Source organism: Anopheles bellator, chromosome 2 (genome assembly GCF_943735745.2).
Source record: "Anopheles bellator chromosome 2, idAnoBellAS_SP24_06.2, whole genome shotgun sequence".
NCBI classification, from domain to species: domain Eukaryota; kingdom Metazoa; phylum Arthropoda; class Insecta; order Diptera; family Culicidae; genus Anopheles; species Anopheles bellator.
In genome coordinates this window covers 2,822,339-2,835,025 of record NC_071286.1, presented here as the reverse complement: position 1 = coordinate 2,835,025, position 12,687 = coordinate 2,822,339, and the positions used below count along the sequence as shown (strand labels likewise).

At 47.2% G+C, this 12,687-nt stretch overlaps 3 protein-coding genes and 1 long non-coding RNA gene across 4 annotated transcripts in view; 2 read left to right on the top strand and 2 right to left on the bottom strand.

The window, feature by feature from the left end:
- Window positions 1-2,651, bottom strand: part of LOC131211819 (zinc finger protein 85-like) — an 8,324-nt gene extending 5,673 nt beyond the window's left edge. The window contains exon 1 of the mRNA XM_058205450.1: window positions 2,232-2,651. Within this exon, the coding sequence (XP_058061433.1) occupies window positions 2,232-2,651 (420 nt within the window). The remainder of the gene's footprint in view (window positions 1-2,231) is intronic.
- A 119-nt stretch (window positions 2,652-2,770) lies between these two features.
- Window positions 2,771-3,491, bottom strand: LOC131211143 (uncharacterized). The gene is made up of 3 exons (XR_009156882.1): window positions 3,386-3,491; window positions 3,218-3,332; window positions 2,771-3,161 (listed from the first exon to the last, which is right to left on the bottom strand). It is a non-coding gene; the product is annotated as an uncharacterized LOC131211143 (long non-coding RNA).
- Window positions 3,492-4,194: 703 nt separating this feature from the next.
- On the top strand, window positions 4,195-10,769 carry LOC131208786 (girdin). Its single transcript, XM_058201674.1, has 8 exons — window positions 4,195-4,245; window positions 5,036-6,045; window positions 6,112-6,409; window positions 6,482-8,266; window positions 8,345-8,583; window positions 8,650-8,725; window positions 8,802-9,085; window positions 9,147-10,769. Exons 1-8 carry the CDS (start codon window positions 4,195-4,197, stop codon window positions 9,628-9,630), a joined length of 4,227 nt encoding a protein of 1,408 aa, XP_058057657.1. The 3' UTR covers window positions 9,631-10,769.
- A 383-nt stretch (window positions 10,770-11,152) lies between these two features.
- LOC131210659 (probable trafficking protein particle complex subunit 2) lies at window positions 11,153-11,816 on the top strand. Its single transcript, XM_058203938.1, has 2 exons — window positions 11,153-11,297; window positions 11,396-11,816. Exons 1-2 carry the CDS (start codon window positions 11,208-11,210, stop codon window positions 11,729-11,731), a joined length of 426 nt encoding a protein of 141 aa, XP_058059921.1. The 5' UTR covers window positions 11,153-11,207; the 3' UTR covers window positions 11,732-11,816.
- Window positions 11,817-12,687: the final 871 nt, after the last annotated feature.

Here is a 12,687-nt window from a genome sequence, read left to right as displayed (position 1 = left end):
TTATTGTGCCATTTCGAATGATGCCGCAGATTCCCTAGTGATGTGAATGCTTTTTCACAGACTTTACACACATAAGGCCTTTCGCCGGTATGAGTGCGGATGTGAATTTTTAGTTGGGATAACCGCAAGAACTTTAATGCACAATGAGGACACTGATGCAGTTGGTCCTTAATGTGAATTTCCGAATGATTCAGCAGAATGCCTAGTGATTTGAAAGCTTTTTCACGCACGTAAGGCCTTTCGCCGGTATGAGTGCGAATGTGCGGAGTTCCGATTCCGATTGATTCTGATTCGAAAGGTTTTGTTAGATGTTGGTGTTCATCGACCTCTTCGTACTCTGATTTGATTGCAATTGGATTTTCTTCTGCCTCGAACAAATCATCCGGTATGTTGGCACAACATTCATATGTCGAATTCGTTTCATGAGCAGTACAACTCTTCTGGTTCAAGTGCAAATCTAGCGCTGCATCCGGTGTGCTATCTTCAGTTTTGATCAACAATTCTGTGCCATCTTCACACATGTTTTTTGACATAGAGTATTCTTCTCGATCCTGACAAACCAATTCTAAGGGATTTGTTTGCAGGTCGTCCTGTTCATAATACAGTATAGCATTCATTTGCAGTTGACACAGCTCATCGACATCTACATACTCTAATTCGATAGTAATTGGGTTTTCTTCTGCTTCGAATGGTTGGTTTCCACGACATTCATATATCCGGTTTGCCTGAGTACAACACTGTTGAGTCAAGGGCAAATCGTTCCTTGCATCCGGTGTGGTAACTTTAGTTTTAATTGACAATGGTGTGCCAACCGTTTGTTGGCCAGAGTGGTCAAGAGTGATTTCTGATTCGTTCTTCGCTGTGTTCTGCAGTTCGATCAATTTATCGACCAAATCATTCTTTTCATTGCATCGCCAGCGAAACAGATCCATCTTTTTCAAGCGCACGCACCAATACGATGCAACTCCAGGTAATAAATTAATCTGGAAAAATAAGAGTCTCGTAAACCAGTTTTTCTTGTGGAACAAGGTGAGATATCTGTTGTTACAATTTTACTACCTGAAAACCGATCAAATCGAAGATTGGTTTATATTGTCCGGATTCGTCGCGCGTTAGAGCATCCAAAGCATCATCGGCTGACAAACACTATCGGATATTTTTGCGGTTCTGAAAAATAATTCGCTATCATACCTTTTCCCCCTTATTGAACACCAACTTACTCAACGCCCTCCTCTTTCTTAATAAATGCCGAATCTTCTGTTGTGCCTGCAATCGGGTATTAAGGCGCTTTTGTACAATCGAAGTGGCGCACTTTAATAATCAGAGGATGCTTCAATGTGTTTTGACAGCTTCTGGAAAGAGAAAAAGAAAAAGCCATATTTTTCATGAGCAGAATGAGCCATATTTTCTTCCAGAGCAGAAAGAGCCAAAGTTTGTTTGTAAACAACGGCGCTCCTGAGAAATTGAGTTGCTTGAAGGGCACTCATTTCGATCATTTTATTTAAAACGCTTCTATGATTTGGCTGCTTTCGATTTGAATCGGAATGGAGGTCCTCCATTTGTCTAACGGAAGTCGTCGTGGTCTACAATACCTGATGTATCTTGTTCGATGTTTCAAAAACCGATTCATGGTTAGCGTTTTGTCACATTCTAAAGCGCTCCGAAAGTAGAAGCCATTCGCAATTGTGCCTGTGTTTCTTTCTTTTTGAGCTACCGATCAGATGGACTTTTGGCACCGACAACAGCGAGCTGTGCACACTGTACGATGTGCCGACACGCCTCGTCAGTCTCCCATAGGCGGGTCATATCTGGAAATAGCGGACGATGAACCAACCGATATAGCGAGATTGTATCGACAGCGATACGCGAACGCTGGACGAAGGCGGACGAAGGTGCTCCACCATGAGCGAGTCTATTACAGGCCAGGACCAATCAGCGATAATAAACAGCATAATAAAACAACAACCTGAAGTTATTGCTTTAAGACAAACGTTGAAAACCAAGAGCGATGGAGTGTTTCTTGATGATCCTTAGTGTCACTTTATATTAATAAACCTTTATCATTTTACACCGCTTTTATGTTTTATTTTAAAGATTTCTTATTTTATTCATAGTTCAGTTTTTTCCAGAATATTAATATTATTGCGTTGATACAGCAATCAAACTAAACTGTAGTTGAATAGACAATGAGGTCATTGAGGTTCATCCTTCTTGTGAATTTTCGAATGTTTTGTCAGATGGCTTGATGTGTAGAAGGCTTTGTAACAGATTTTACACTGAAATGGCCTTTCGCCTGTGTGAGTACGGATGTGAATCTTTAGATTTGATAACTGTGCGAACGTGGATGAACAATAACGACACTGATACTGCAGGTCCTTATTGTGAATTTTCGAATGATGTTGTAGACTGCTTGGTGAATAGAAGGCTTTGTAACAGATTTTACACTGAAATGGCCTTTCGCCTGTGTGAGTACGGATGTGAATCTTTAGATTTGATAACTGTGCGAACGTGGATGAACAATGAGGACATTTACTCTGTTCGTCCTTGTTGTGAATTTTCGAGTGTTGTGCTAGTGTGTTTGGTGAACGGAAGACTTTGTCACAAACTTCACACTGGTATGGCTTTTCGCCAGTGGGAGTGCGTATATGCATCTTTAGGCTAGATGGCTGTGCCAACCTTAATGAACGACGTACGTGCTGGTGCTTTTTCTTTTTGCGATGGCTTTTGAGGTTATTCTGGTTATCCAGAAAATCATTTGTTGTTTGCAGTTGATGCAGCTCATCGACCTCTTCATACTCTAACTTGATTGTAATTGGGTTTTCATCTGCATCGAATAAATCATCAGGTGAATTGCCACATTCATTTGTCCTGTTCGCTTGATGAACAGTACCACTCTTCTGATTCAAGTGCAAATCCTTCGCTGTATCCGGCGAGGAAACTTCGGTTTTAATTGACAATTCTGTGAAAACCATTTGTTCGGCAGAGTAATCAAGATGGTCTTGAGTGATTTCTGATTCGTACTTTGCTATATTTTGCTGTTCGATCAATTTATCGACCAAATCATTCTTTTCATTGCATTGCCAGCGAAACCGATCCATCTTTTTCAAGCGCGCTTCACACGTCGTGCACAAATACGATGGAACTACAGGTAAGAAATTAATCTGGAAAAATGTTACAAATGTTAAAAATGAGGTGTCTGTTGTTACAATTTTACTACCTGAAGACCGGTGAAATGGAAAATTTTTTGAAGTTTATATTGTCCTGATTTGTCGTTCGATAGAAGATTCAAAGCATCACAGTGCGACAGGCACCATCGACATATTCTTGCGCTTCTGGAAAATAATTTACTATTATACCTTTTAATCCTTATTGAACACCAACTTACTCAACAGCATCCTCTTTCTTAATCAATGCCAAAGACTCCATTTTAACTGCAATCGTTTATTTCAGCGCTTTTACAAAATCGTCCACTTTGCACTTTAATAAACAGAGAATGCTTCAATGTGTTTTGCGTTTTGACAATAACGCGATTTTTGACAGCATCTGGAGAGAAAAAAAAAGAAAAAGGCATTTTTTCATGAGCGGAAAGAGCCATATTTTCTTGCAGAAAGACTTAAAACTTCAATTCAAGTAAAATTTGACAGTCGGACTTTGCCGATTGGCGTTGCAATCGGTCCAAGATTATAGATTAAATATGATGTGATGCCCATAAAGCAAAAATATTCTTTAATAACATCTTACATCATCGATCATACACTTTCAGTGTGTTCGAAAGTATGAAACTAATTGTGGAAATGGGAGCTCAGTTGCTACCACCGTTTTTAACAGCCTGAATCTAAGCAATCGAAAGTGTCGGACTGCTAAGTCTTTCGGAGTGCATTTGACATCCCGCAACGATTTGCTACGAGCAGAAAAACAAAAGAAAATCGCATCGCAAATCGCTTGGTGTGAATTTACGGCAAGAAAAAGGATTTCCCGCAGTCCCGCCGCGTGCGGAAATGATTTGATCAGTTCCCCCGAAAACCCTCTTGGTTCGCGGTTCGCGAATGCAGGAGAATGTTACCTGCGTGAGATTAGCTAAATGTAATTCCGTCGTTTGTGCCCTGGGAACTATCGTCGACGTTTCGTGCGATAGTTTGCTTTCCCGTTTTGTGTGTGTGTTTGCGCGTTGGACGAATAAAAAACGGACAAAATATGTCGACCAGCGAAATCGAAGAGTTTGTAAATGGAGCGCTCGTGTCGTGGGTAAGTTGGACATTTCGCGACATTTGGGGGTTGGTGCTATAGAACGGGTCCGTCTGTGATACCCCATGACGCCTTGCCCCCCACCATCGGGGCAATCGAATGGGTCTAATGTGGATGATTTGCCTTTCGCAAATCGGGATGATCTGCCCCAAGTGAGCTAAAGACCCAGTGCTTTGTATTACATCCGCGTAGCCGCTTGGTCTCGCCCCGTCCATTGGTCAAACACCTGCATTTCCAAAAACGGAAACCTACACGGTTGTGGCCTTATTTCTGTCCGAACTAATAACATCGTTTCAAAGCACCGGGGTGTGCTATTCTAACATTCCCCGCGGCGCATACCAGCGACCGTTTTTTTTTCCCTTCGCTACATTATAAATAGAGGACGGTGGTGATAGAAAAAGGGCATGAAAGTGAATCTCCAGCGTAGCGCCGGTGAAGGTGCACTGGCCACTGGTGCTGGGTAATGTCTGCGATCCGAAAGGGAACCACTTCACTCCGTTGCAAGGCCAGCAACAGTCGATCATTTGTGGGTGGCTGGTTTTTGACCCTTTTCTTGAAACGCTCTTGAGCACCAAACTGAAACCAAAAGTAAAAAAACACGCAGTGAAGAAAACCATGCAACTTTGGGGTACGCACGCTCGGTGAGGTCGCTTCGTCGCGCTTTTGGGTTGATGGTCGAATTACAAATTCCGATTCCATTTCGCAACGGAATGGTCACATCTCCACGACGGAGGGTGGGTTTATTATTTATTAATATATTTATATCGTTTTGTGGTTTCTTTTCGTTTAGATTGAGTCGTGCTTGCCTCGGCATGAAATCATTGCCGGGTACGTGTCGCTGCTCGACGGTACCATACTGCACACCGTGTACCTGCAGATTGATCCGGAACCACAGAATCATCCGGCCAAGATTCGCAACATGGAAGGGCTGACACCGCTCGCGACGGCCCGGACACGCAACTTTGATGCAATCGTCAAGAACCTTCGCAACCTGTACGACGAAGAGTTGGGCCAGACGATTCTGACGCTGCCAGACTGTTCGATCCTAGGCCACTCACCCGAGACGCGCGGGGGTCTCGAACAGATGAAACTGCTTATCACGTTACTGCTGGGTGCCGCCGTCCAATGCCCAAACAAGGAGATCTTCATCGCACGCATCAAAGAGTTGGACGTCAATACGCAGCACGCGATCGTCGAGGTGATCAAGCAGGTCACGGATAGCCAAACACTGGTCCTGACACCCGAAGCGGTCGATCAGCTGCCGCCGGAACTGATGTGCAAGCATTTGGTGCGGCTCGCCAAAGAACGCGATCAGTACCACGGCAAGTGGATGTGTTCGCTTATCACCGACAGTGAGCAGCAGGCACTGGTCAATAGTTCCAGCTCGAAGAGCAGCCTTCACAATGCTTCCTCCGCCTCGACTAGCACGGCCAACACTCCGTCCACAACGTCGGAAAACAACCATCTGGCGGTGGAACTGGCAGACTACAAGTCCAAGCTGCGGAAGCTACGGCAAGAGTTGGAGGAAAAATCGGAACTCCTGATGGAGGTGAAGGAAGAGCTGGATCACAAGTGCAACCAGTACGAAAAGTTGCGCACCGAGAGCCAGGACTGGTACTCGGAAGCACGCCGGGCCGCTGCGTACCGGGACGAGGTGGATGTGCTGCGCGAACGCTCGGAACGGGCCGATCGGCTCGAGATTGAGGTGCAAAAGTTGCGCGAAAAACTATCCGACGCCGAGTTCTACAAAACGCGCGTGGAGGAGCTGAGGGAGGACAATCGGATGCTGCTAGAGACAAAGTGAGTGCACAGGGATGCGTGTTACGGATTGGCGCGGGTTTAAAAAAACCGTTTCTTTTCCGATAGAGAAATGCTCGAGGAACAGCTGCAGCGATCGAGGAAACGCAGCGATCAGGTGATGACGCTCGAGGCGGAGATCATCAAGTTCAAACAGATGCTGAACGATATGAGTCTGGAGAGGGACGTGGACAAAAGTAAATTGCAAGATTTGCTGGAGGAGAACGTACAGCTACAGCTGGCCACGAAGAACCTGATGGCCGGATCGGATGCGAACGTTGCGAACCAGACTCAATCGGACACGGACACGGAAGATTTTCCGTCCAACGACAACAGTTTGTCGGAGCAGTTAACTACCAATGCGCAGGTAATTCGCCTCGCTGAGGGTAACGGTGCTTGAAGTGTTTGTACTGTAGCGTGCGGCTTTCTTCTCTTTCAGACGCGTGCGCTCAAACTGGAGCTGGAAAATCGTCGACTTCTCGCGGCACTCGATAGCTTGAAGGAAGCGTCGTTTCACGAAAATTCGAACAAAATTCTCGAACTGGAAAAGGACAAAAAGAAGCTCTCGTTGCGGTTGGAACAGACTCAAGAAAACTGTAACCGATTGGTGCAGCAAAACGGCGAGCTCGAGGTGGTGTTTAAAAACGCACTCGAAGAGAACAAGAAGCTACAGGATGCGATCGATTCGAAGCAGCAGATGATCGACCGGCAGACTCACGATCGAGAGCTCGATCGAATCCGACAGATCGATCTTGAGAAACAGATCGAGGCTCTGGCTAAGGACAAACAGCGAGTGCAGAATCTGTTCGAAAGCATCCAGCGGCGTACGATCGATCTGGAGCGATCGATCGACAGCAAGAGCAAGGAAAGTGTGCAACTAAACGAGCGGTTGAGGGAGTTGGAAGACACCCGGAAAGAGCTGTACGATCTGCGTGGAAAGTGTTCCACCGTCGAGCGGGAAAACGTAAACCTAAACAAGGAGCTGGTCAAGTACAAGGAGGTGCTGGAGAAGTGTGAGCACGATCTGGACAATGCTAGCGGCCAGCTCGATGCGAAGGAGAAGGACATCGAGCAGCTCGCGCGCCAGGTACAGGAAGGCTCCAGCGTGCTCTTGAAGCTGCAGGAGCTGGAGAAAGAAAACCAAGAATTGCTGTCGCAGCAAAAGATGCACAGTGACACGATATCGACACTGCAGAAAGATCTGTACGATGGAACGATGGCGACGAAAAAGGTGAAACAGAACCTGGAGCGGCTCGGACTGAACGAAAGCGAACTGGAGCGGAACGACATGAACGTGGAAGTGTTTGTCGAGAAGCTGTGCAAGAATCCCGAATCATTCAAAACAGTGCGGGAAATTGTGCTCAATGTCGCGGGCAAAGATCATGGACCGCTCGCTGGCGGGTTCGGGTCAGGTGGCACGAAGTCAGCCGACATTTGCGTCCTCTGCCACCGGCAGGAGATTTTCACGGTGGAAAAGAACATCGAGTTCTCGAACTGCGACGAAACTGCGTCAGTGCCGCCCACCGAAACGCCCGGTCCGTCTGAAGTCGAGCTAAAGCTTGAGCAGTTGAAGCAGGAACACTCGTCCGTTTTGCAGGCCCAGGAGTCGTTGCAGGAGGAAAATGCGCGCCAAAAGGTGAAGGTTGCCACACTCGGATCACAGATTGCGTCCCTGAACACGCAGCATGTCGCGCTGCAGCTGGCCAACTCACAGCTAGCCGTCGAGAAGGACATGCTGGTGAAGCAGGTGGAAGCCAAACGACAACAGTACGAGTCGCTGCAGCATGACTACGTCGCGTTGCAGTGTTTGCATGAGCAGCTGAGCAGCGACTACGATGCGCTGAACAGCGAGAAAGAGCTGCTGAAGAACACGATCCGTGATCTTAAGACGGAGAATCGCGATCACCGCGAACGGACGGCAGCACTAGAGAAAACGATCGATGAACTGCGCGCCGAGCAGCACTCGATGAAGGATGGACTGACGAACCTGAACAATCTGCGCGCAGAGCACTCCAAGCTGAAGGATGACTTCCGGTGTCTGTTTACGCAGAGTGAGCGCGTAAAGCAGGACTACAAAAATTGCCACGATCAGTACCGAGCGTACCGGACGGAAAACAGTCGCCTGAAGCTGCGCAATACCGAGCTGTCCGGAGAGCTGACGAACAAGAAAGAACAAATCAGCAACCTCGAGATCGAGTACACCAAAATACACCAAAGATGCGAAGTAAGTACGGGCGAGGTGAAGTTTTCGATGAGCGTTGATAATAATCCATTTCTTCGGGTGCTGCACTCCGTGTGCTAGATGTTGTTCAACATGAACGCCAGCTTGGACATTGATCGGCGCACGCTGATGGATCACGTTTCGCAAATCCTGGCCCAATATCAGGAGCTGCTGACGCACTCGCTCGAGGACAAGCAACACTACCACGACGAGGAGAAGAACTTCACCGACAAGGTGAACAATCTGAACCGCCAGAAGGAAAAGTTGGAGGAGAAAATTATGGAACACTACCGTAAACTCGATAGCTGTTCACCCAAAAAGTGAGAATCATCGGCGTGAGCAACCTCGTGACAATTTTTTCCCAACAAATTCTGCTTTTCTTCTAGGAAACCGTTTGGCCTTAATTTGGTGAAAAAGATGCGTCGAGCGGGCTCGGAACTGATGAATCGTGTACCAAATAGGGTAAGGATGTTTATCGTATTGCATTGCGTGATCGCCTTAATTACTGCTATGTTTTGTTTCACAATTTGCTCCCCAGAATCGTCGCTCGTGGGTTGAAGAGCAACGTCTCACGCAGAGCCAGTGCCTTTCGATGGGCTCCGAATCCGGTGGCAATGAGTCGGACAACAGCATCGAGGAGCCGAATTCGGTGGCATCGGACACTAATCTTCTGCAGCGCAGTTCGCAGCTGCGCCAAAGCCTGCAACGAAAACCGAACAACGAGGCACTGAATGCTACACTTCTTCGCGGTGGAATCCGCAGCAGTCTGCAGTCCTCCCGACGGGACGACGTAAATCCGGCACATCGTAACAGCTTCCAAGGGTGCGGTGCTCTTCGCTGGACGACGCACCGAACGTACACTATAATGTCCAATGTTTTGTAGGTTCGATACGGCAACCGATACGTTGAACCTCGGCACAGCAGGAACGCGACGCACGGTCTATCTGGATGATAAGATTGTAAATTCCGGCTCTAGTACACCGACGGCGACGACGGGTGTCGGCGTTAATCCGTCCCCACCGCCTTCCAACGCGACCCCACCACCTCCACCGCCGCGACCAGACAACCAAAACAGCGCACCAAACAACCAACCGGCCGGCGGTGAACCAACGTTTGTTTTGCTAAACCGAATCTCCACGACGACGACGACGTTGAAAACGGAAACGACTTCGAATGTGGTACCTGCCCAGTCCCAGCAGCAGATGGAAGGGAGCGGCCATGCGCCCGGTTCCAGCCCGGGATGTGGGGTTGAGGACAGCAACAAGAAGGATGGTGCCCCGAACGGTGCGGGAAGCACTGGCGGCAAGAAGAAGGGGGATCCAAAAAACCGTGACAGTGCGATCTGGTACGAGTACGGTTGTGTGTGACCGGCATGACCCGCTCGGCCATCGACGCACAGGAACAGTATTCGCGAAAGCATTTATATCCAGCAATGATAGAGAATGTGCTTAAGAAACGTTGAAATGTGACCCATTTTAGGTAGCAACCACATCGCACATGTGTTGTTTAACCGGCGAATGGCGCATTTTGCTGACATTCACGAAAGTCGATCGATCATGCCGCTTTGCCTTTAAATTGGTATACCATTTTTTGTTTTATTGTAGAGACTACAAGTACAGACTCCAGTTCCCAGGACCACCCAGTATAATAGTGCTTTAAATAGGGGTGCCTTGTCGGTGCGAATGCCTTAAGTGCGGCAGAACGGAACGGGCAGCAGCTCCGTTTTATGTCACGTGTGATGTTGTCCCGCTTGGTTCGCTTAGTTCGCTTAGGTTGAATACGAACGCCACTACCGTACGCGTCGATCGCACTTTTTGTGTAAAATATGCATATTTTTGCAGCTCCCAAGTGGTGGCTCGGACTAATATCAGTACGTAAGAGGGCACCTGATGCTTTACCTTTTATGCCAAGTGCTTAACCTAACTAACTAAACTAATACAACGAATCAGTTACTGTGTACGCTAACATAAGGAATCTCGTAAAGTATCTCTTCTTATATCGATATATATGTATACTTCATAAGGATACCGTATTGGCACTACTTTGCTTTCGATGTAGTGCAGTAGCTCTCTTTTTCCGTGTTAATACCGTTGGTATCCTCTCCTGGCGCGGTGAAACCGATTAACACGGCCACACCGCAACCAGCACGATCACTACCGGGGTGTTTGATTTGTGATAGCACATAGTTGTTTCGTTGAAAAACGTCTTGTTTCGTCCATTCAAGTATTGAAGTCATTGCCGTGGCTCGTTTGTCCAATAATGCCGTTGATACTCCTTTTTAAGCGTTACGTTATTATCAATCGATAGAGCTTCTTCCGAGCAGAAACGGTGAACAAAATCAAAAATATCGATATAGGAACATAATGTTTCCTTCCTTCCGCTTCCTTGTATGTACGCGTTTATTGTAATAAGTAAAAGTCCCTAACGAACATACTGCATAACAGGAACTGCCCCCGGGGCTGCGCGCATTTGTATTTAATCATTTTTGTCGGGTCCTCCCTAACGCCAACTCCCACGAGGAGTGCAGTCGAGTGAGTTTTTATGTGAAATAAACGTGTAAAGTTGAACCTTTTGTAGTGTTTTTAAGATTAACGTTAAATTTGTTATAAGTAATTTGTTGAATTATACACTTTTTAACAACGTTAACAGGTTCACGGTTACATTAGAGTAGAAGGATCCCTTCGTATCTGACGTCTCCTGAAAGCCGCTGCCATGTCTATAAGATCGAGTTCGAAACTTTACGTGTTCGATCGTGTGTCGGTTGTTAGTTAAACAGTGGTCATGTGAAATTCTAGCACAAGTGCAATAGTTCTCGGTTTTGTTGTACGTCCCGTGCCGCAAACGGATTGGTTTGTCGCACTCGCAACGATGTAAACAAAACAAGTTTCTCTCCACGCAAAGAGCTAGAGTTTTCACGGATCGTTTCGAGGATTCCCTGGTAAAGATGAGCAGCAGCTATTACTTTGCAATCGTCGGGCACAACGATAATCCCATCTTCGAGACAGAGTTTGTGACGGTCCAGAAGGAAGCGAAGGTAGCGAAGTGACCTTGCTCGGTGGTCGTTGGCTTGGCCCTTGGCCTATCTTTCAATAACGCTCCCTCTGTTTTGCTATGTCCCACTATTTTCACCAGCAAAAGGAAGATCATCGCCATCTGAATCAGTTCATCGCACACGCGGCCCTCGATTTGATCGACGAGCATAAATGGAAAACGAACAACACGTACCTGAAATCGATAGACAAGTTCAACCAGTGGTTCGTGTCGGGCTTCGTCACGGCGAGCCACCTCCGGTTTGTGATGGTCCATGACAATCGGAACGATGAGGGTATTAAGAACTTTTTCAACGAAATGTACGAAACGTACATTAAGCACTTGATGAATCCGTTCTACGCGCCCAACACCGCGATCAAATCGCCGGCGTTCGAAAAGAAGGCCCAACTTTACGGCAAAAAGTTCCTGGGAACTTAATCGTGCCTGGCGGCATACTGTGCGGCGAGACTACAGTGCGGTGTGCATTCTGTCTTCGGTAAATATCTGTAGGATAGATGTCATTACTCAATCTTTATAATATAGTAATAATTACATTAACTCTACACCAAACCAAACCTGCCTCATTATCCGAAAGCAGAAGGCGGCCTTTCGCCAAGGCGTGATCGGGAAATGGGATTGAACCGTGTTTGATACGGTTGTTTGGAAGTTTGCTGAAGTGATTAAATAATTGATGTTCTACACTGTACCTCTGCCAATTACTAACGCACATACACGCACCATGCTGTGCCCTTTCATGCGGACATCCGACGCCCTACGGCAAAAAGCCACCTTGTCGCCGGACGATGGCGTGACAAAACAAACGCGAGGAACTTGATAAAAATAAACCTCCCGAAGGTGGGGTGGGATTGGATGTTGGTCGTGTGTCCTGGTCGAGCCAAGGATCGAACGGACGGCCGCCCCATCGGTCGGTAGTCCTTTGCTCTCGCTCAACCGAGCACACTAATTCGGTTTATCCGGTCACGGTTGAGAAAAAAGCGGCGCATGCTGCGGCAGACGAAGGCTACTCCTGAACAAGAGAAAAAGAAAAAGAGAGAGAGAGATGCGCCGTGTGTGGACATTACTGTGCATCGGAACGGTGGTCCTTCGGAACGATGGATCAACCCGTCCGCAACGTGGTCACCGGGCAACAGGTAACCCAGCCCGGAGCCCCAGATTAACGCTTTGATAAATTTTCATTATGCTACGATTAAAATCATCAAACGATTATGCGCAGACGGCGAGTCGGGGTAGAAAGGGGTGTGCCAGGTAACGGCGCATTGATTATGATGAAACAGTCCTGAACTCGCAACATCCTTGCCACGGTTGGCTACAGAACCGCTTCCACGAAGGCACGCGGGCACATCTGTTCGTGGCAGTACATCTCGTGCATCCCA

Excerpts from the sequence above, each read along its gene's own strand:
- LOC131208786 (XM_058201674.1), top strand. The coding sequence starts at position 4,195 with ATGTCGACCAGCGAAATCGAAGAGTTTGTAAATGGAGCGCTCGTGTCG. Across the intron at positions 8,584-8,649 it reads GATAGCTGTTCACCCAAAAA|GAAACCGTTTGGCCTTAATT; the intron begins GTGAGAATCATC and ends CTTTTCTTCTAG. Across the intron at positions 8,726-8,801 it reads TGAATCGTGTACCAAATAGG|AATCGTCGCTCGTGGGTTGA; the intron begins GTAAGGATGTTT and ends TTTGCTCCCCAG.
- LOC131210659 (XM_058203938.1), top strand. The coding sequence starts at position 11,208 with ATGAGCAGCAGCTATTACTTTGCAATCGTCGGGCACAACGATAATCCC. Across the intron at positions 11,298-11,395 it reads CGGTCCAGAAGGAAGCGAAG|CAAAAGGAAGATCATCGCCA; the intron begins GTAGCGAAGTGA and ends TATTTTCACCAG.